At 42.4% G+C, this 22,760-nt stretch overlaps 1 protein-coding gene across 26 annotated transcripts in view; it reads right to left on the bottom strand.

Moving 5' to 3' along the window:
• Positions 1 to 3,435: 3,435 nt before the first annotated feature.
• The window catches only part of GPHN (gephyrin), a 603,244-nt gene continuing 583,919 nt past the window's right edge, over positions 3,436 to 22,760 (bottom strand). For all 26 annotated transcript variants that reach the window (XM_037900254.2, XM_037900255.2, XM_043549878.1 and 23 more), the window contains 6 exons: positions 21,772 to 21,859; positions 14,842 to 14,915; positions 11,723 to 11,787; positions 8,684 to 8,787; positions 6,255 to 6,351; positions 3,436 to 4,444 (listed from right to left, as the gene is read on the bottom strand). In XM_037900254.2, the coding sequence (XP_037756182.1) occupies positions 4,311 to 4,444; positions 6,255 to 6,351; positions 8,684 to 8,787; positions 11,723 to 11,787; positions 14,842 to 14,915; positions 21,772 to 21,859 (562 nt within the window). In that variant the 3' untranslated portion in view covers positions 3,436 to 4,310. The remainder of the gene's footprint in view (positions 4,445 to 6,254; positions 6,352 to 8,683; positions 8,788 to 11,722; positions 11,788 to 14,841; positions 14,916 to 21,771; positions 21,860 to 22,760) is intronic.

The raw sequence follows: 22,760 nt of genomic DNA, 5'->3' as shown, positions 1-22,760 counted from the left end.
CCTTGAAAAACTCTGGAAAGAATTTCTGTAATCAGTCTTTTAACCCAAATAATTGTAACCTAGAAATATATCAACAACATTCCCATTCTCAAAAAAAAAAAAAAAAAGGCTCAAAACAAAGGTCCCAGTATGTATTAGGTTCTTCTTAGCATGACTTTTGTTAGGTGGTGCATAGTTCAAAGACCTTAAATCTATTACAGCATCTCTCTTGGAGATAGGCCTTGTCAGTTGGCCTCATTGTCACATCAGGTTATGAGGAGGATTGGGCACTACATGGCAGATTTAGAAGGGCCTTGTGTGTGTGAGATGTGGAAGACAGCATAGGTGAAGTGAACCAGTGAGTAGTCAAGGTGGGCACTATTGGGGGAGTGGAAGAAACTGGGGTGGAGAAAGAAATTGAAATTGCTGGTGATGGTTAGAGAGGGAAAATGTGGTTACACAAAGAGGAATTTGGTCAGGACATGGGGGCTATGATCCCAACTCATGATAAAGGACATGGAAATATTTAGTAATCGTAAGTGCTGAGAACCTTGGTTTGAACCCCCACCTCCCAAAACCAACCGACCCAAACCTACTATCTGCAACAGCTTGGCATCATACTGGATTCAGTACTGACTCAGAGTGAAAAGCTCACCTGCTCACCAAAATCTCATTGTTTTCTGGCAGAAAGGTTCAGTCCCATCTATCCTCCAGGCATCTCTTCCTTCCATCTCTGCCTTTATTGTCTAAATACCATGCATCCTAGCCTCCAACTACACATAAAGTAAGAAGTCCCCCTCTGGACTCTAACTCATCACTGAAATTCAGTCACTCCTTGGTAAATCACTGTGGAGGGAAAACGGACAGTTTTGGGTCCTGGGCTGTGCTGAAGCAAATATGAAAATAACAGGAAAGAAATATCATGGAAGGGAAAGTAAATGCAGGGATACTGTAACTGCTGGGATACTACAATTTTTAAAAGTTACTGTATGGCTAGTGAAAGAAGCTAAGCTGACATCTCTGATTTATCTGTGCAAGAACTACATCATAGACAGCAGCAGTACAAGCTTCTTCACACCACTGCATGTAGTGGCTCCATCTCTCCCCATAAAGGAAGAGTTAAGTCCTTGGCTTGTATGCTCATCCTGTCAGTAATGCAGTCAATTAAACTGTGGTTTCTGTGTTGCTGAAATCTGCCCTTTGGGAACTGAGAAGACCCTTCCTCCAATACAGTTCATATAGACCACCTAGGAGCCTTCAGATGATAACTTTCAGTTACAAACACTTCAGGCCAGATTTGAACTAGTCACAGAAAGGTTAAAGATTAATTTTCCACTAACAGTCATCTGAGTCATCCACTTCCCTAAAGGCAGTTGATCTCCTCCATGTAACATGAGAGTTGATGTAGTTGAATATCACTCTACAGTATAGAATGAAGGTTGCAATTAGAATCTTAGAGATTAGTATTGGAAAAGCTCTATTAGGTCATCTTATCCTTCCAGTTGTCCAATTCAGTGCAGCAAATTTCCATACGTGATATTACCCATAGTCCCAGTAAAGGTTCTGGTATAAGGACGCCAATAAGCACACAAGTCACTGTAGGATTAGCCCAATTGGATGAATATGACTTAGAAAGACTCTTACATAAGCTTCTACTCCTGTGCATTGCCTTGTATACAGTGCCGAAGAAATCTCCAGACTACAAGACAAGTGGGGAACAAAGTCAAAAAAGAAAAACAGAAAAGCCAAAATACAAGCCCTACCTTCTGTCACTTTTTATATTTTCTAGTATTATATTGAGTTATGATGAACGTTACCCTGTTGATAGTTCTGGGTCTGAAATACTCTGATTATCCGCTGGAGAGGTAAAATTAGTGCAAGTACCCCTCAAATTGACCTACCACTTTCTCATTCCTGAGCCTGTGTGAGAGGATCGAGACCCATCATTCCTTGACTTCTTTTTCGAAGCTGCCAACAAGACTGTAAATTATTATGTGAACATCTGTCCACTAGGAACTGTTCTGAGTTTATCAATCTATTTTACACAGGCCAAGAAATATTGTTCAGATAGTAATGCTGTTCGGTCACTAACAATCTAGGCTTGGTAGAAAGTGATTTAAAAGCCTCCACAGCCTATTACCAACTTCCTGAGCCACCTACACAACACACCCTGTTGCCCTGGATACTAATCCACATGTGAGGAGATTCTCAGAAACTTTGACGGAATAGGGTCTGGCCAAACATGAATAATGTGCCAAACCAGTTACTGTAGCTGCGACATGACTGTTCCCTGGCATTTTTACCTTTAAATGTTTTAGTTATACACAATGATGGTTAGCTGGTTGTTGAGATGAGTTGGCTTGTTCTACACTGACTGATACATAATGTTCAACATTGTGTTAGTTAACATGCTTGTTCACAGCCATATTCAGACAGAGTGAAATTTTGTAACAAAGACCAGACCTAAGATGGCTACTTGTACATTTTCTTAAGTCTTGCTATCTTCCTCTAACAAAACGTTCCAACACTATGAACAACCTGCCATCTGATTGTTCTTAGTAATGTGGTTAATAAATCATATTTTTATTTTCTATGCTGTCTGATATTTGCCTTGTAACTGATGTAATAATAATTTGTCTGCATCATATTTAAGAGTCTCACCTTCCAGCGCATTTTGCAAAGGCTTGTTACTTTAGGTCTCTCTCACTAGGTATTTCTATGGTCCCCATCATTGCAGAACCAGTATCTGAGCATCTCATAAATGTTAAAGTATTTATCCTAGCATCCCTGTGAGGCAGATAAATATTATCTCCATTTGCAGAGGGGGAACTGTGGCACAGAGCAATTAAGTGTGCCCAAAGTCACACAGTGGCAGAGTCTGTGGCAGTCAGGAACTGAAACCAGATCTTGGGAGTTCCCCTCCAGCACCTTAACTACAAAACTACTACAGCCAGAATTGGTCTGACTTCATTAATGAAGCAGGCATGATAGCAGAGATTCCACAGTGTAGGATCATTCTAAAGGGATGTAATTTATGGACTCTGCAGCTATACATGGAACACCAGAGCACACAATTTGGGCAAGATGTGAATGGACAAGGTATCAATCAAAGATTCATGAAAAGGAGAGAAAGGACCTATAGTACTAGGTCATGCCACCTCTAGTACAACTCAGGGATTAGTGCAGAATTGTCATGAAATTCAACAAAAGCACAGCACATTCTTCAGTGCCTTTTCTAGTTTAGTTTTAAATTACCCAGTCATAGGTTCTTCCACCTCTTCAACTGGGAGACTATTCCACAGATCTTACACTTAGAACACTCTAAATGTCCTTTTGGTCTAATTTCAGTTCACTCATTATATCACCCTAGACAATTCCTTTTATCCCAGCCATTCCCCCCAAAATTGAAAGAAACATTATTCCCTATTTTCAAACAACAAGGCTAAAACGGTGAAATTTTAAATAATGATCAAGGAATTTTTTTTATTCATTTAAGTTTCAATATCATTACAGAAAATGTTATGGTACAGAGTTGTTTAACATTAGTTTTATTTCTTTGCTCATTTGATTTCCACATGAATGCTGGTAACATTAATATCTGTACAAGATCAGTCTTTGATTTTTTTTTTTTAGTTTTTAGTTCTGTACATTTTAAATGTATTGGTTAAAAAGGCTGTCAGCACTTAAGGAAGCAATTTTTTTTGTTTGTTCAAATAAAAGGTATCCAGTTACTGCCCAAGAGTACTGAGCTGGGTGGCTGCTGGGCCGAGAGATATCCCTGAACGCGCAGCGAGGGGGGAAACCTCGGGGCTTGATCGGGTTCCCAGTGCAGCCACTCTGCTTTTGGCACTGTGCACATCAACACGAGATACAAGATAAAGAACAAGCAGAAGCTCTCTGTGAAGCAGTTATGAAGCATACTAATAAGGGAAATCCAAGTGTTGTCTACGCTAGTATAAATAAGCAGACAGCCTTGTTTTAAGAGCATTAGTTGTATCTTAAAGATGAGAAAAAACACAAGTTCTGCAGGCACCTACTGCTGTCTACTAAAAGCTACTGCTATCAGAACTAGCATTGAACACACAAAGCAATTGCAAGAAAGGAAAAAGTTGCTTTGATATAATCAGAATAAATTTCTTTGTTAAGATTTGTTTTTTTAAAGTTTTTTTTAAAAGGTATTTATTTAAATTCCATTTGAAATATAGTTCAAGATGTTGACTATACTGATCAACTTTTATCCAAATCAGAAAAACTAGCTGTGCCGTTGCATATTACAGGATACAGTCAATGATATGTGGACATGCATCAAAGCTTCACTCTTGCTGGTGACATCATAGCCTTCCGATGACCATAACATCCACCACCTCGCCTTTGTGAAGCTCCACGTACTGCTCTGTCTTTGGAGGTAGCATCAACAGTCCATTGGCACTACGCATACTCATCAGACGACTGCTCATCTGATTCCCTAGAGCAGAATGAGAGAAATACTGTGGTTAACACTACTACTCCCACAATATATGAAGATGGAAAAAAGGGCTATTCTTAGGAGGAGAATCATGGAGCTAATTTAGTCATGGAGCATGGGGTCTGGATACTCAATGGACACATGGGAAATACCTACAGAATACCCAGGAGAGAGAATTTCTCAGCCTACTTTTTCCAGGTTCTCCAAACTTCCATTCACTCACTTGTCCTCCTTGCTATCCAATCTCCCACATTTCTCCCCCTTACTACCCCACATAGAATCACAGAATCTCAGGGTTGGAAGGGACCTCAGGAGGTCATCTAGTCCAACCCCCTGCTCAAAGCAGGACCGATCCCCAACTAAATCATCCCAGCCAGGGCTTTGTCAAGCCTGACCTTAACAACTTCTAAGGAAGGAGATTCCACCACCTCCCTAGGTAACCCATCCCAGTGCTTCACCACCCTCCTAGTGAAAAGGTTTTTCCTAATATCCAACCTAAACCTCCCCCACCTTTCCATCTGTGTTCTCAAATCTTCCCATTTTCAGATTGCCTTCCCACCAGTTTCCACTGACACCATAGTTATCTTACAATTTGTAAGAGTATCTAATCCATTTCATACAATAACTAAAAACCTAGCACAATCTACATAATTCATCTGCTCAAAAGAACTCAGAACTCCCACTCCCATTTGAAAGCCCCAGCCTTGCAATATGTTGTGAAAGTGAACAATTTCAGCTCTGCTGGACCAATTGTGAAGCAAAATACAGAGGCAAAAGTCCCAACAGAGAATACCCTGCCTTTGGCTTCCTGGTGTTCAAACCTAGGGACTGACAGTGAGAGCATTCCAGTTGGTATCAACTGTCTGCCTGGAACATGAGAAAAGAGGTAGTGCATAAAATAATGAGGAACTAAAGCATGTAAAGCTTTACAGATAAAAATCAACATCTTGAATTGCACTTGTAAAAGTGCCTGTTCAGTCTTTGGAATCAATGGTGTAGAGCTCCGTGTGTGAAATCTACCTATGTCAGCAGTGAGACACAATCAATACTAACAAGTCTCCAGGTAGTTTCCAAGGAAAACTTCATGTAGGATGTATTGTTTTAAACCAATCTGGAGGTGACAAAAGCATGGGTAACTGCAGCATGATCTACATCCATCTGAGAGATAGGCAAGGTCAACCTACTAGCCACATGCCGATGGAAAAACTACTCAAGTACTTCTTCTACCTAGAAATCTAGGAGCAGAGCAGCTGAGGATTGAACAGCATTCCCAGATTGCAAATCTTGTGTAAAAAGTGGCATATCTTCTTGATTGAGAGAATAGATACCACCCTCAGCTATCTCGACTAGATGTTTCTCCCATTCAGCTAGCAACATCTCTGTTTATTTGGAATGAAATTCAATCAGCCAGCTCCCATCAATGCCCCTACTTGTATTTAGTCAATGTATGAGTGTGGAAGTGAGCATGTGAGGAAGTGCATGTCTGTGAGCGAGCATAAACAAGTGTGAGTGAATGTTTTTGCAAAAGAACATGTGTAAATGGGCAGGCTGTGTGTATGCAAATGAATGTGTGTCAGGGAGCATGAAGGCAAGCGATCGTGTAAAAAATTGAAGTAGGCTAGCAAGCGTGTGTTCTACAGCATCAGTGAACTTGCATGTAAGTATGTGCAGGTATATGTGTGTGCATGTGTCTGTTGGCAAATGTGCAGTTATAGGCATAAGTGTGTAATATGTGTATGTGTTTGATTGTTTGTATGGTGGGTGTTTGGGAGCCTGTATGTGGTTGTGTCAGCCTACATAAGTGGCTAACCTGTACTCTGTGCCCAAGGCAGTGGTTCTTGGTGATGCCAAGTCAGTATGCACCGATGGTATTCTGGGCGAGGATCCAATTTTACATCACATGATAACTGCAGGAGAAGCAAAGAGAGGAAGAAGAAACAGACTGTCATTCACATTTCATTAGACAAGCTAAACTTTATTCTGCCTCAGTCATCAGCAACAGGATTGTCAGCTCAGTTCTGACTGGAGAATATTTACTACTGGTGAAGGTTGGGTAAACTCACACTTACACAGCTAGTACATTTTATTCCAAGTACCTATCCACCTCTGGAGTGGAACATAACAGATTTTTTAATTACAGAGCAGCATTATATAACTGTTTAGGACTAGGAGTGTAGAGTAAGTTATGCAATTGAAATAATAGGGAGAATTAAGATTAGCAGGAAGTAATTATCTCCACCAGAGTCTGTCTAAAACCCAAGAGCTAATATTCCCTACTACTGTCAAAAATTCCATGGACAAGTCAAGTGGTCAGGACCTCAGGCTTATATCTCATTCGAAAGATGGTGCTTCGAACAGTGCAGCTCCCACTAATGACAGTCTGTGGTATCAGTTGGGTATTGACTCAGAGGGAAGAGTGACATCTATTTAATCACCATCAGCACTTCCTATAGCCCAATTCTTGTGAAATCTGATAGGATCACTGGACAGAGTGGCATGACTGGTTGAGAGACAGAAAGAACAGAGCTTGCTGTTGAGATTGCAGGTAGAGTTTGCAGCACTGACAGTTTACAAGTCCATAGATTTTTTCTAAACTGAGCAAATTTAAAACAGACATCATTAAGAGGAGAGAAACATGGACACAACAGTGATTTTATAGACACTATCTCAGAACCTTCCTATTTTCATTCAACATTCTGATGTGAACAGAGAGCATTCTGATAGGTTAAGTAAGTTGGGTTGACTATATGTTTCCTGCATCTCTAGGTAATCCTTCTATACAAACTTAACAGCTGAGAAAAGCTTAACAGAAATCTCCTTTGCTTTCCCTCTTTTTCTTTTCATAATTTCAGTCCACGTGCTTAAACTCACAACATCCTTTGCCCTCCCACAGGCAGCCCTTCCTGCGATTGTCTGAGCTACTCCTTCAGGCACTGCCTTTCTTATGCTCTTATACTATGTCTCTGACCTTCCTAGATCCTACGTGCTCAAAATTCTGGTAAAAAAAGCCCCTGCCCCTGCCATAGTTCTGGGCTTTGGACAGTCAGTTCTTTTAAATGTAACAGCAATATGACTCAGCATAATATTTCTTGATATCAGTGACCTTTAAACATTTTAGTACATTATGTCAGCTGCAAGCTTACGAGTGTCAGCTTGGAACACCACCACTTCTTGCTGAACTGCTAGGATTGCTTTTCTTATCCTTCTTGGATTAGACATCAATGCAGTATTTTTTGACTTGCTTCACTATTGCTTAGTGGACCATGTACATCTTCAGTGGTACCCTATGCACAGCTGGTACATCCAATGAAATGGCAGCACTTCACAGAAACATTGCCATGTTCTACAATGGCACAGTACCTACAGAAAATTCCAGCCCGGAAAAGTTTAGCCCCCTCCCAAATCCAGAAAATGGCTGGAGGAATGAGCTAGCGGGAAACCCAGCTGCTTATGAAATGCATAAGTGTTAAATGGCCTCCATTGCTCAGTGAATTGCAACCTGCACTGGTAGAAACATGCATGAATGAGACTGATATTACCCATCATTCAAAGTAAAAGGTCTGGCAAAAATGGAACAGAGATGCAGCAATGTGTAAGTGAAAAACATGGATCCATCTTGTAGTGATTTCAGGAGCTAAAATGATCATTAAATGAAGCTAGGAATTATGTTAAATGAGCAAATTTGCAAGTTTGTGGATGGGCTGGTTTGATAGGCCTAACAGGACTCTCTGGACTGTTATGCAGGAAACTGGGATTTGCTTGATTCCTTGATCCAGTCTCCCCTTTCCCTGGGCTGACAGTAGCTTGGAAGAGGCATGGTCGAAATTTTACACTCATCACTGGGGTTGGGAAGGAGAATGGAGAAAGGGCCTCCAATAGCAACCTCTAAGCCAACCCTAAACTATTCCTGTCCCTTCTCAGTGTAAACACCCATTACATCTTTTCATGCAATTGTCTTATGACCATTAGTTGTTGTTTAACCAAATTCAATGTATATTTAGCTTTTTAAAATCTTTCCAAATCATTCTCCTTTAGTCATCTGATCTATTCTCTGCTGTGAATTCCCTTCAATTTATCGTCATATCTCTAGTGCTGAGATATCCAAAGTTAGATAGAGTATTGGGGGTGGGGGTGGGGGGGAGAATGGGGGGGGCTCACTGCGCCTGTCAGACAGCAGGATCTCAACATGATATAAGAAGCTATATATTTTAAATATAGCCTATATTTGAAAGTCCTTACCCTGGCTTTGATAATGGTGGGCCGAGGATCCAGGATGCCTTGCATTTTCCTCAGTGCTGGGACAACAAAGAGATTGCAGGTGACAACAGCTGATACAGGATTTCCTAGAGAGCAAAACACAACAGTAGTTCACATGTGAGTAATTTTGAGTTAAAATGTGAAATGATGAAATAATCTCACATTTCCATAGCAGCTTTCATCCTGAAGGATTCCAAAGAGTTTTTTACACTATGTACACAGGAAAAACTTCACTTAAATCTGGAGTGGCATATGGCAGTTGTTAAGCAGTACACAACTATACTACTAAGGAGTTTAGGACAAGAAGTGAAGCAGAGTACTGTATCCAACTGAAATTGAAAGGGAAATTTAGGGCCGCAGAATGTAATTTATCAGATTATAATACAGACTAGACATTGGGCTAATACCTGTTCTCTTGCAAAAAGTTTCATGGGATCTTTAATGACTGCACATGCTCAGATTCTTTATTTATTCATTGGGAAGTTGGTTTTTGGCAGTATAATGCCCCCTAACATCATGCCAGCAAATTGTTTTAGCACTAATTCAGAGGGACTAGCACCAGCTACTGAGATTTAGTATTGACAGAGAGAAGAGTGCCACCTACTTTTTGCCAGTCACACTTCTTGCCAACACCTAGGCTGGCCTTGGTGACAACTCTAGTAATCTACATTATACAATCAAGTAAATGTTCCACTCATCTCCCTCCTGAAAACAATCAATACAGTAGAGAAAGAAACCCTAAGCACATATCTAAAAAAATAAAATAAAAAATCATGATCTCATGAAGAAGTGCAGTTCTTCTGTGGTCACAAACGCATGCAAGGTAAACGGAGTAAAGCAAGTTTTTCCTAGCTTCAGAATATGCAGCTTCCTGTCCACACTGCTAATGCAACACTGAGGGTAGGTCTACACTACCGCTTAAGTCGATGTAACTTACATCTCTCAGGGGTATGAAAAAGACACCCCCCAGCGATGCAGGATATATCAACCTGAGCACTGTCCACACCGGCACTATGGCAGCGCATGCAGCTGCACCGATGTAGTGCTTCTAGCGTAGACCAGCCCTCATTCTGTGGATATTGGTTTTCAAAGAGATACAGCAAAGTGAGGCAATACTGCCCTCTTTTGGTTCATACAGCTTGAGCATGCAGTGTTGTAGCCGTGTTGGTCCCAGGATATTTACTCCTGGAGGAATTCTGTGCCACTGCGCATGTGCAGAATTTATGTCCCCCACAGATTTCTTTGCTTCCCTGCAGAAAAATGACTTTCTGATGGGAAAGCAAAGGGAAGCCACAAGAGCGGTCATGCGACCCTCCCCAGCAGTGTGTTTTGGGTGCCCACGGCAGCCGGCAGAGAGGTAAATCACTGTGGGGCAAGGGTTGGGACTGGAGAAGACCCGGATGGTGCTCCTACTGTGCGCTGGGCTCAGCTGCCAGTATCTGGGCTGGGGAGGACGGGACCTCCTCTTCCCCTGCAAGGCATCCGGGGCCATGTCAGACCCATCCCCAGATTTCTCCCCTGGCTGTAGGAAGCTCTGCTAACTCCTCCCCCCATGCTTCCTGCATTGATCACTTCTCAGCTGCAGAGGGAGGGACACTGTACAGGGAGCTGCTCCCCCATCCACCCAACCCCTGTGCATCCAGACCCCCTGACGAGCCCCACTCCCCCTGCACCTGGATCACCCCAACGAGCTACTCGCGTCTGGATCCCCACCCTACTGAGCCCCAACCAGCTGTACCTGGATCCCCATCCCACTGAGCCCCACTCTCCCACCATCTGGACCCTCACACACCCACACCCCCCTGTCGAGTTCTATCCCCAGATCTAGACCCCCGACCCCCACTGAGCACCAACCACCTTCACCTGGACCCCCTGCAGAGTCCCATTACTGTTGCACCCAGAACCCCCCCCAACAAGCCCCTGTGCATCCAGATCCCCCCGCACCCAGATCCCCCACTGAGCCCCCACACCCAGACTGCCCCACACAGAACCCTCTCAACCCACACCTGGATCACCCACACTAAGCCCCTTCACACTTGGATCCTGCCTTGCTGAGGCTGCCCACCTGCACCTGGCACAGAGGGGCAGGGCCCTGGGGTGCTTACGGGGCAGGCTCGGTCCTTGCGCTATGTCTGGGTTGGGTTCAGCCTCACGGCTGAGTCTGTGTCTCGGGAGGGAGCTGCATAATGATCTCTCACCTCTGTGCTGCCAGTGGCCTGTGCTCCCCAATGCTATGCTGGAGCTTCCAAATTTATTTGACAAATAAAATTTGCAGAATTTTGAAGTATTGTGCGTAGAATTTTTATTTTTTTGGTCCAGAATGCCTTCAGGAGTAGATATTAGAGAGACAAGGTGGGTCCAATAAAAGACATTACCTCACGCACCTTGTCACAGCTTGAGGATGACAAATAAGACTACAGTTCTGTGACATATTCTGGGACTGTCTAGTTTTTGTCTATATTAGTGGTACATCAGATTCTGTGATTTAACTAACACAGATATTCCTGCAGATAATATCTATTGGGACGGTGGGGAAATAGGAGGAAAGGACAACTGCACAATATTCTTTAAAAAGACAAAGGAAGTCTCTGGATAGAAGAACTGTAGGTCCTGTGCGCCATCACATGTTAGACAGAGGTAAGAACTCTCTAGCATACCCTCAAATAAACCCTTTCCTGAATAAAAATGGGTGGTTTCAGAGTAGCAGCCGTGTTAGTCTGTATCTGTAAAAAGAACAGGAATACTTGTGGCACCTCAGACACTAACAAATTTATTAGCGCATAAGCTTTCGTCCGATGAAGTGAGCTGTAGCTCACGAAAGCTTATGCTCTAATAAATTTGTTAGTCTCTAAGGTGCCACAAGTCCTCCTTTTCTTTTTAAAAACTGGTGGGAAAATCTCAAGTGTTTTGTGCTTAGGAGAGCAAGTGCCAGGCCTCTGACCTTCATGAGGCATCCTGGTTTTATTTTATGGATCTCTGTACCTGTGGAGAGCACGAAAAATAATTACAAAAATATCTTACCTGGCAGTGCAAAGATTATTTTTCGTACGCCATCAATATCCAAAGTTGCAAATGTTGTTGGCAGGCTAGGGAAAAAGAAAGTTGTTTAATAAATACATTGAACTCATATTTAACATGGCTGTGCTATTATAATGTATAGATTACCTTCCATTCCTTTCATAATCTGAAATTTTCCTTCCCTTCTTTATTGTCACTGCCTTTTTAACCCTTAGAGCACTGTGAGCATAATCATCCTAATTAAATTGTGTTGAAGAACTTAAGCTGATTAAATTCATCTCCTTGTCCTCATCCTTCGCTCTCTCCCAGCAATCACCTTAACCTGCTCATCAAATGCTGATCATTCTCCCTAGTAACCAAATCTCCTCCCAGCTTCCTGATCACATGCTAATACCCTTTCCTCCTAAATTGCTCTAGTATTATTAATACTTATTCATATTGTAGTAGCCCATAGAATCCCAATAAAGGACTGATTACTCTAACCATACAACTCCCACTCTCATGGATCTCTCTCTTCTTGCTGACTCTTGTCTCAATTCCTTGAGCCTTTGGGCAGCCACTCTCAAATAACGCAGTCCCTTGAGTACTAACTCAAACACAATTTCATTCCCATACTATTAAAACACCGAGTTTCCAGGTGTCATCCACCTGGAACCTGCTTCGTGTTCCAAGGGTTAAGGACTTGCCAAATACCTTCATTCTATTTAGAAAGAGTCCTGCTGCTACAACAGGTATTTTCTGTTTTTCATACCTGTTCTTTAGTATTAAGAACATTTGCAAAAAAAAAAAACAAAACAACCCTACCCAGGATCTTTTTCTTTCTTAGCAGTTCATTAGTGGCTGCTGTTTATTCCCACCTGGAACCACAATCTCTGTCTGTGATGACAGAATAATTTTTCAGTGGCATCCAGCTATGAAGTCACAGGCAGAACATTCTTCTTCAGGTAAGGAAGCATCAACAAGAGAAGATAAACTTCTAATCAACAGAAATCCAGATTCTGTCTTCATGCAAATAGCCCAAGAAACCAAGAATGAGAGTGGAAGTGCACAGATTCTACAGTATAGAGCTAGAATTGTTTTTAAATATAAGGCTTTCCAAAGATTTCTATAGTGCATCAGTGTCTCCTTAGAGTCCCTTTCCTCCTGTGACTACAGCGGTAGTGACTCAGACAAGCAGAACTGTAGTCAGTTGGGACTGAGGTCTGTTAAGTAAAGAGCACCCTTTCCTCTTTTCCTCAGCTACTCCAGAATGTTCCTTCATTACTCAGGTTTCAGACAGTTATCACAAATAATCAGCGCAATGGAGTAATGGGAGATAGTTCAAGCAATCTGACTGGCTAACTTAAGAGGCACTGATTCTCTAGGAATGTGCTCTTTGTACCAGTTGAAATAGTATCACCCATTCAAAAGAAATCTATTCCGTACAACTATGTTTATTCATTTTATAAAATACCAGTGCAGAGCATTTTCATGGGAATAACGAATAAGGTCCCTCAGCTGCATTTTGGGCTATCAGCTCCCAGCCAGTCATTAATATCCAAGAAATGACCCACAATTTGAAATTAATTCATTGTCAGATTACAGATTAATTCATTGTCAACGAAGACTCATGAACAGATGCACCTCACAAGGACAGGCTGGTACTTAAAATTTTCCTTCTTTCCTATCTAATCCCACGGGAGCCATGTCTACCCCAAATTACACAGTCTACAGTATCTTACCTTCCATACACACAGCAGCTGTAACAGCTTTAAATGCTAATATATAGATGGTCACCAGAAAGCTTCTAATAGTGTGACATGTATTATTCTGTAAACAACATTCTGGTTGAGGCTTTCCAGTATTATTCCTCTCATACTGTTCCCTGATGGCACCCACCTATGTTAGTCCAGCAGCATCAGAGGCCAAATGGGGAATATTTTACTCCAGGAGTCGCACTATATTATCCTGAAACCTCAAAATATAACCCAAGGTCTAGTCTCTTCTGGCTCTGTTTGTCTAGGTCCAGGGGATTTTTCCAAATCTAGGTCAGCATAGAATAGTGGCAATTCAAGCTTAATGTCTTCGCAGATAGAACTGATGAAATATAAGGCTGTATATTTGATCTTTTACCAGGGTCAGTGAAGATGTGTGACTGTTTAAAAGTCTCAGGAGTCTGAGAGGCCCATGTGCTTTGCTAATGATAGTGAGTCTCTTTCTATGGCCTAAAATGAAAATGGGAGAATTGGCAAAAACAATGGATTTCCTAACACCTTTTTGGCAATATATATTAGATATGTATTATATGAGGCTACAGAGGCTTTATTACAAACAAACTAACCAACCAACCAGCCCGGCACCAGCTTTAACCACAATCAGAATTTAGAATTCTGAACTACCTAGTTTGTAAACAAACCACACTCAATAGTTATTGAGACAAGGAGCTGAGAAAAGACTCCATAGTCTTGGATTCGCAGAAAAGAATTCTCTGTTCCCAGAAGACCCACATTTTTCAGTGTCTCCACAGAGCACAGTACCAGCACTACAGTGAAGTAGTGGTGAGGCAGAAGCAGTACAGTCTGTGTGTTTATATATAAAACAAGCATATAAAACATCCTGCATCACTTCAGAATTCCTATATGCAACATTTAGACAACAAGGAGCATTACAACCTAGATCCTACTCCACCCTTCTCTTATTTAAAAGCTCCTTGTTGTACCAATATGGGTCACATATGGGTCACGTGAATTCTGAAGTGAAGTGAAATGCTTAATGAGCATATCAACCGCCAGAATGTCCGTCCATTTCCCAGCTGCTTCATAGCAAAGCTGGTGTCTGAGCTCTGGCAACATATTTAGGGCTCTGCACGTTTTTGAATGCATTGATTTTTTTCCTGTGATTTCCAGCATAGAAATATCTGTTGCTAATCAGCAGTAAGCTTTCAATTCTGGTTAAATTCACTAGCAATGGTAAGCACTGATTTAATTAGGGTTGATACTACTTCTTTTCCCATATCCAACTATTCAATGGTTTATATTAGGTTTTAAAATAGCATCTCTACCAAAACAGAACAAAAACCACGTGTAGCATATTTGGCACAAGGTAAATTCCATCAGGGCCACAAAATTTAAAATATTTCTTACCCGGGTTTCATAAAAACTCTGCCAAAGTGAATCTGTGCATGAAGGTCAATGTCCAGCACCTGTTTAAGATAGTCCTGTTTACATTAAAAAAAGAAAAAAATATTAAATTAAAATCAAAGTGGTTTACAGTATCAAAGATGTCATGTATATGGAGGGCCTGTTTAAAGTGTTATAAACCAGTAGGGAATTTCCAGTACTAGAAAGGAGAAACTTGCAGAAAGATGGGTGAGGAAGAGGGAGCTATAATTCTTTTAGAGTCTGAACATGCAATTGACTCAGGGTATGTCTACACTACGAAATTAGGTCGATTTTAATAGAAGTTGATTTTCAGAAACCGATTTTATACAGTCGATTGCGTATGTCCACACTAAGTGCATTAAGTCGGTGGAGTGCGTCCTTACTACCGTGGCTAGCATCGATTTACAGAGCAGTGCACTGTAGGTAGCTATCCCACAGTTCCCGCAGTCTCCGCTGACCACTGGAATTCTGGGTTAAGCTCCCAATACTTGATGGGGCAAAAACATTGTCGCGGGTGGTTTTGGGTACATGTCGTCATGCCCTCCTCCCTCCCTCCGTGAAAGCAATGGCAGACAATTGTTTTGTGCCTTTTTTCCTGGGTTACCCATGCAGACGCCATACCACAGCAAGCATGGAGCCTGGTCAGCTCACCGACACCGTACGTCTCCTGGGTGCTGCTGGCAGACATGGTACTGCATTGCTACACAGCAGCAGCTCCTTGCCTTCACGGCAGACGGTGCAGTAAGACTGATAGCCGTCATACATCTCCTGGGTGCTCCTGGCAGACCTCGGTGAGGTCGATCAGGGGCGCCTGGACAGACATGGCTATCCTCCTCTTAGAGCACCGAATGGGAGCCAGAGACTCCAGGTCATTCTCTTCTTTAAGTTTCATCTCATGGAAATTCAGTCCTGCCTGGAATATCATGCGAGCTGGAGGCTTCTGCCTCAGGCTGCTCTCCCAGCTGGCAGCACCGCGCGGTCGCACCTACCCCAGCCCACCCCTTGCTCCCACGGCTCATGAAGCCTGGACAGTAGTAAGGAGCAGTTCAACTATAGGCTGAGCAAGTGCAGAATGGTGGTAGAATGTGCCTTTGGACGTTTAAAAGCTCACTGGTGCTGTTTGCTGACGAGGTCAGACCTCAGCGCAATCAACATTCCCATTGTTATTGCTGCTTGCTGTGTGCTCCATAATATCTGAGAGACAAAGGGGGTGACGTTTATGGCAGGGTTGGAGGTTGAGGCAAATCACCTGGGGGCCAATTTTGAGCAGCCAGACACCAGGGCGATTAGAAGAGCACAGCAAGGCGCGCTGCGCATCAGAGAGGCTTTGCAAACCAGTTTCGTGACTGGCCAGGCTTCGGTGTGACAGTTGTGTGTGTTTCTCCTTGATGCAAACCTGCCCCCTTTGTTGATTTTAATTCCCTGTAAGCCAACCACCCTCCCCCCTTTGAAATAAAGTAACTATTGTTTTGAAACCATGCATTCTTTCTTTATTAATTAAAAAAAAAATTAGATAATGGACAAGGTAACCCGGGTGGGATGGGAGAAGAGGGAAGGACAAGGCCACATTGCTTATTGTAGCCACACTAAAAATCAAACTGTTTGAATGATAGCCTTCTGTTGCTTGGACCATCCTCTGGAGTGCAGTGACTGGGTGCCCGGAGCATCCCCCACCGTGTTCTTGGGTGTCTGGGTGAGGAGGCTGTGGAACATGGGAAGGAGGGTAGGCAGTAATACAGTGGATGCAGCGGGGGTCTGTGCTCTTGTTGGCTTTCCTGCAGCTCCAACAGACGCTTCATCATGTCTGTTTGCTCCCCCAACAGATGCTTCATCATGTCCGTTTGCTCCCCCATTAGCCTCAGCATTACATCCTTCCTCCGCTCTTCACGCTCACTTAATTCTTTCCTGGCCTCTGCCACTGAATGCCTGCATGCATTAAGCTGTGCCCTTTCAGTGCGGGAGGACTGCATGAGCTCGGAAAACATGTCATCGCGAGTGCGTTTTTTTCGCCTTCTAATCTGCAATAACCTCAGGGACGGAGATGTTAGGGGGAGCGTAGAAACATTCTGTGCTCTACTGTTCTCAGGGGACTGCATGGTCACCTGTGCTGCTGAGTGTTGCTGAGTTCACCATGCTGACCAAACAGGAAATGAAATTCAAAAGTTCCCGGGGCTTTTCCTGTGTACCTGGCTTGTGCATCAGAGTTCAAAGTGCTGTCCAGAGCAGTCACAATGCACTCTGGGATAGCTCCCGGAGGCCAATACTGTCGATTGGTGTCCGCACTACCCCAAATTCGATTTTAGCGCTACTCCCCTTGTCAGCGAGGAGTACAGAAGTCGATTTTAAGAGCCCTTTAGGTCGACGGAATGGGGTTGGTTGTGTGGACGCAGTCATTTTTATATCGACCTAATGCGGCTAAATTCGACCTAACTCCGTAGTGTAGACCAGGCCTCAGTGTGGATACAGGAATCCTTGCACAGTCAACTGCAGTACTGGCATCTTTAAAGTGTCCAAAGATATTCACTACAGGAAATTTTTAATGCCAGCTTGTGAAATCTTGTGCATACATTCCAAAGACAAAAACATTTTTCTTTATAAGTCAGGGCTAAGACTCAAACCCAATAAAACTACTTTTCTTTGGAGACTGGAAATTAGCTACTAGTGGAATTCCGTGATCAGCAGTACCTTTCAGAACTAGGATGCATTGTAGACCTCAGAGTCTCTCAAAAAGTCACTGTAGTTCTTTGCAGTGTTACTGTAGCCATGTTGGTCCCAGGATATCAGAGAGAAAAAGTGGGTGAGGTAGTATCTTTTATTGGACCAACTTCTGATGGTGAGAGAGACAAGCTTTCAAGCTTAAAGCTTGTCTCTCTCACCAACAGAAGTTGGTCCAATAAAAGATATTACCTCACCCACCTTGTTACTATAGTTTTTGTAATTTCTTGGGGACATATAATTCACAGCTATAGGTTATTTAACTAAAGTTTCTCTAGAGGGAAATTAATGAGCCTCCACTTCTTGTGTGTTGGTTCAAGTTAAATTATTTTTAATCAACACAATCAATTCATTAGTTCAAGAAGTCCAGAATTCCTTATGCTGTCTCTCTGTTGATAATAGCTGTGCTCACAGATGTGTAGATGATCTTGTAGTGAGATGTCAAATGCTCATCCTAGAAGAATTACACTGCTATCAAAAAAAGCCCACATGAGAAAATTGAGTATCATAACTGAAAATAACAAGCCTATATAAGTTTGTTTCTACTAGACTCCATGCATCTTAAATTAGGTTATCACCTGCTAGAACTGTCAGTAAAGAGAGGCTTTAGAAGCAATGAACCTGAAGTCCCTACACAGATTTCTGACTTTTTCTTAAATCTATTTTGTCCAAAGCTGTGACCCTTTTTCTACCATGACACAAATTCTTGATTGTTGACTCCATTCATAGATTCATAGATATTAAGATCAGAAGGAACCATTATGATCATCTAGTCCGACCTCCTGCACAACGCAGGCCACAGAATCTCACCCACCCACTCCTGCGAAAAACCTCTCACCTATGTCTGAGCTACTGAAGTCCTCAAATCGTGGTTTAAAGACTTCAAGGAGCAGAGAATCCTCCAGCAAGTGACCCGTGCCCCATGCTACAGAGGAAGGCGAAAAACCTCCAGGGCCTCTTCCAATCTGCCCTGGAGGAAAATTCCTTCCTGACCCCAAATATGGCGATCAGCTAAACCCTGAGCATGTGGGCAAGACTCACCAGCCAGATACCCAGGAAAGAATTTTATGTAGTAACTCAGATCCCACTCCATCTAACATCCCATCACAGGCCATTCGGCCTATTTACCATGAATATTTAAAGATCAATTAATTGCCAAAATCATGTTATCCCATCATACCATCTCCTCCATAAACTTATCGAGTCTAATCTTAAAGCCAGATAGGTCTTTTGCCCCACTGCTTCCCTTAGAAGGCTATTCCAAAACTTCACTCCTCTGATGGTTAGAAACCTTCATCTAATTTCAAGTCTAAACTTCCCAATGACCAGTTTATATCCATTTGTTCTTGTGTCCACATTGGTACTGAGCTTAAATAAGTCCTCTCCCTCTCCGGTATTTATCCCTCTGATATATTTATAGAGAGCAATCATATCTCCCCTCAACCTTCTTTTAGTTAGGCTAAACAAACCAAGCTCCTTGTCTCCTTTCATAAGACAGGTTTTCCATTCCTCGGATCATCCTAGTATCCCTTCTCTGTACCTGTTCCAGTTTGAATTCATCCTTCTTAAACATGGGAGACCAGAACTGCACACAGTATTCCAGGTGAGGTCTCACCAGTGCCTTGTATAACAGTACTAAAACCTCCTTATTTCTACTGGAAATACCTCGCCTGATGCATCCCAAGACTGCATTAGCTTTTTTCACGGCCATATCACACTGGCGGCTCATAGTCATCCTATGATCAACCAATACTCCAAGGTCCTTCTCCTCCTCCGTTACTTCTAATTGATGCGTCCCCAGCTTATAACTAAAATTCTTGTTATTAATCCCTAAATGCATAACCTTACACTTCTCACTATTAAATTTCATCCTATTACTATTACTCCAGTTTACAAGGTCATCCAAATCTTCCTGTATGATATCCCAGTCTCTCTCTAAATTGGCAATACCTCCCAGCTTTGTATCATCCGCAAACTTTATTAGCACACTCCCACTTTTTGTGCCGAGGTCAGTAATAAAAAGATTACATAAGATTGGTCCCAAAACCGATCCTTGAGGAACTCCACTGGTAACCTCCCTCCAGCCTGACAGTTCACCTTTCAATATTACTCGCTGTAGTCTCCCTGTGAACCAATTCCTTATCCACCTTTCAATTTTCATATTGATCCCCATCTTTTCCAATTTAACTAATAATTCCCCATGTGGCACGGTATCAAACGCCTTACTGAAATCTAGGTAGATTAGATCCACTGCGTTTCCTTTGTCTAAAAAATCTGTTACTTTCTCAAAGAAGGAGATCAGGTTGGTTTGGCACGATCTACCTTTTGTAAAACCATGTTGTATTTTGTCCCATTTACCATTGACCTCAATGTCCTTAACTACTTTCTCCTTCAAAATTTTTTCCAAGACCTTGCATACTACAGATGTCAAAGTAACAGGCCTGTAGTTACCCGGATTGCTTTTTTTACCTTTCTTAAAAATAGAAACGATGTTAGCAATTTTCCAATCATATGGTACAACCCCTGAGTTTACAGATTCATTAAAAATTCTTGCTAATTGACTTTCAGTTTCATATGCCAATTCCTTTAATATTCTTGGATGAAGATTATCTGGGTCCCCCAATTTAGTCCCATTAAGCTGTTTGAGATTCGCTTCTACCTCAGATATGGTAATATCTACCTCCATATCCTCATTCCCATTTGTCATGCTACCATTATCCCTAAGATCCTCTTTAGCCTTATTAAAGACTGAGGCAAAGTATTTGTTTAGATATTGGGCCATGCCTAGATTATCCTTGACCTCCACTCCATCCTCAGTGTTTAGCGGTCCCACTTCTTCTTTCTTTTTTTTCTGCTTATTTATATGGCCATAGAACCTTTTACTATTGCTTTTAATTCCCTTTGCAAGGTCCAACTCTACTTGACTTTTAGGTACATTAAGTCCTTGTCTTTAATTTTCCATCTAAATTCTCCTTAAGATGTCCTCAGATATTTCATGTACACTACCAAGAGTCCAATAAAAAAGGATGGGATGCCTCAAGGAACTGGTAATGAGATACGGAACCTTTCAGCTTTAGACTGCTGTCTCAAATCCAGTCTCGATGAGGAGTGACCAGAAATTGCTGGCATCCAAAGGCTGTTCAGATGCCTTTGTGAAAAGAGGTGGTGGTCTCAATTCAGTTCCTCGTGGCCATGTGTCTGCATGACACCACTGTTCTAAAAATTCATGGATCGATCAACACTCTTCTTTCTGATCACTGTTCCAGGGCCAGTGACTGTGGACTTTAAAGGGCCTGAAAGTAATTTTTATTGGTCCAACAAAATGCTTCTAGTTCTCCCTTTATGCAAGATACTAGACCTTTGAAGTGAGGATCTGCACAGAAAACTGACTCTAAAAATGGAACCATTGAGCTTACTGTTTATCATCTGTCAGTGACTCCATATAAAATCTACTCTGTTACACCTAGATAAATGTTTATTTTAACTGCCATTCCTGCAAAAACAACCTGGGATAAAAAAGTCATTTTGAGTTTTTTCCTTCTCCTATGTCACCAGAAGTTTTAAAGGTTCTGCAGGCCCATTTATGCCCTTTGTGACACCTGTCTTCACTGATTTTGCACAGGTACTACCAACTGCAACTTAGCAAACAATTCTGTTGATGATTTACAAGCAGGCAAAGAATCTAGTTCACTGTCTTTTATGTGTGCTGTCTCTGCAGAGGTAAGAGGAATAAAACACAACAAAAACTATTTTAAGGTCAGCAGATATAGGAGCCAGTTTTACACATTCACTTGCAGAGTAGCTTTCACTGCTACTACCCACGTTTTACCTACTCTACAGATAAAAAGAAGTCTTCAGTCTTCAGATGCTGTCAATTCAGCACCTTTCACCAGCACTAAATTTATACGATCACTCCTTAAATGAAAACTAGATACAACAAGATTTTGGAAAGTGCTGATTCCAACAACACTTAGAATCTTCCCAGAAATATCATACACCCACTATAGTATTGAAACAAAAGCATAAAAAAAAGGACAATATTAAAAAATATTTTTTTAATTAATCCAGCAGCGCTGGGTCCAGGGACCTGGGATGTCCTGGAAATAATCATGAATACATTTGCAGTTGCCATCAGGAACTCCTGACCTCATGCCTGGTATTCTTATTGCAATGTAGCAACCATGCTTCAGCTTATACCTTTTCACCCATGGACACGCCTCCTGATGTGATGATAACATCCGCACGGCTGATACCCTCATTCAGTGCATTCAGTAAATCATCTGGGCTGCAAGAAAATCAAAGCAAAGAGATTAATGGCCAGAGAAATATTTTTAGGTACTGCATAAAATAAAACATAAATAGATCTTTGCACACATAAAATATGAGGTAATCATAAAATCGTAGGACTGGAAGGGACCTGAAATGGTCATCTAGTCCAGCAGTTCTCAACCTTTCCAGACTACTGTACTCCTTTCAGGAGTCCAATTTGTCTTGCATACACCAAGTTTCACCTCACTTAAAAACTACTTGCTTACAAAATCAGACATAAAAATACAAAACTGTCACAGCGCACTATTACTGAAAAATTGCTTACTTTCTCATTTTGTTTGTATGAAATTTTAGTTTCTACTGAAGTTGCTAGTGCTTTTTAAGTAGCCTGTTGTAAAACTAGGCAAATACCTAGATGAGTTGATGTATCCCCTGGAAGACCTCTGCATACCCCCAGGGGTACGCGTAACCCTGGTTAAGAACCACTGATATAGTCCAGTTCCCTGCATTCATGGCTGGACTAAGTATTATCAGACTAGGGGTGGGCAAACTTTTTGGGCCACATCAGGGTGCGAAACTGTATGGAGGACTAGGTAGGAAAGGCTGTGCCTCCCCAAACAGCCTGGCCCCTGCCCCCTGCCCCCTATCCGACACCTCCCACTTCCTGCCCCCTGACTGCCCCCCTCAGAATCCCCAACCCATCCAACCCTGCCTGCTCCTTGTCCCCTGACCGCCCCCTCCCGGGAACCCCTGCCCCTAACCACGCCCCGGGACCCCACCCCCTATCTAACCACCCCCCATTCCCCATCTCCTGCCCCCTCCCCAAACCTCTGCCCTATCCAACCGCCCCCTGTTCCCCGTCCCGACCGCCCCCCCTCAGAACCTCCGCCCCATCCCACTGCCCCCTGCTCCCTGAC

This window comes from Chelonia mydas, chromosome 6 (genome assembly GCF_015237465.2).
Source record: "Chelonia mydas isolate rCheMyd1 chromosome 6, rCheMyd1.pri.v2, whole genome shotgun sequence".
Taxonomy (NCBI): Eukaryota; Metazoa; Chordata; order Testudines; family Cheloniidae; genus Chelonia; species Chelonia mydas.
Note: the sequence above shows the minus strand (reverse complement) of the source record. Positions and strands in the feature narration are given on the sequence as shown.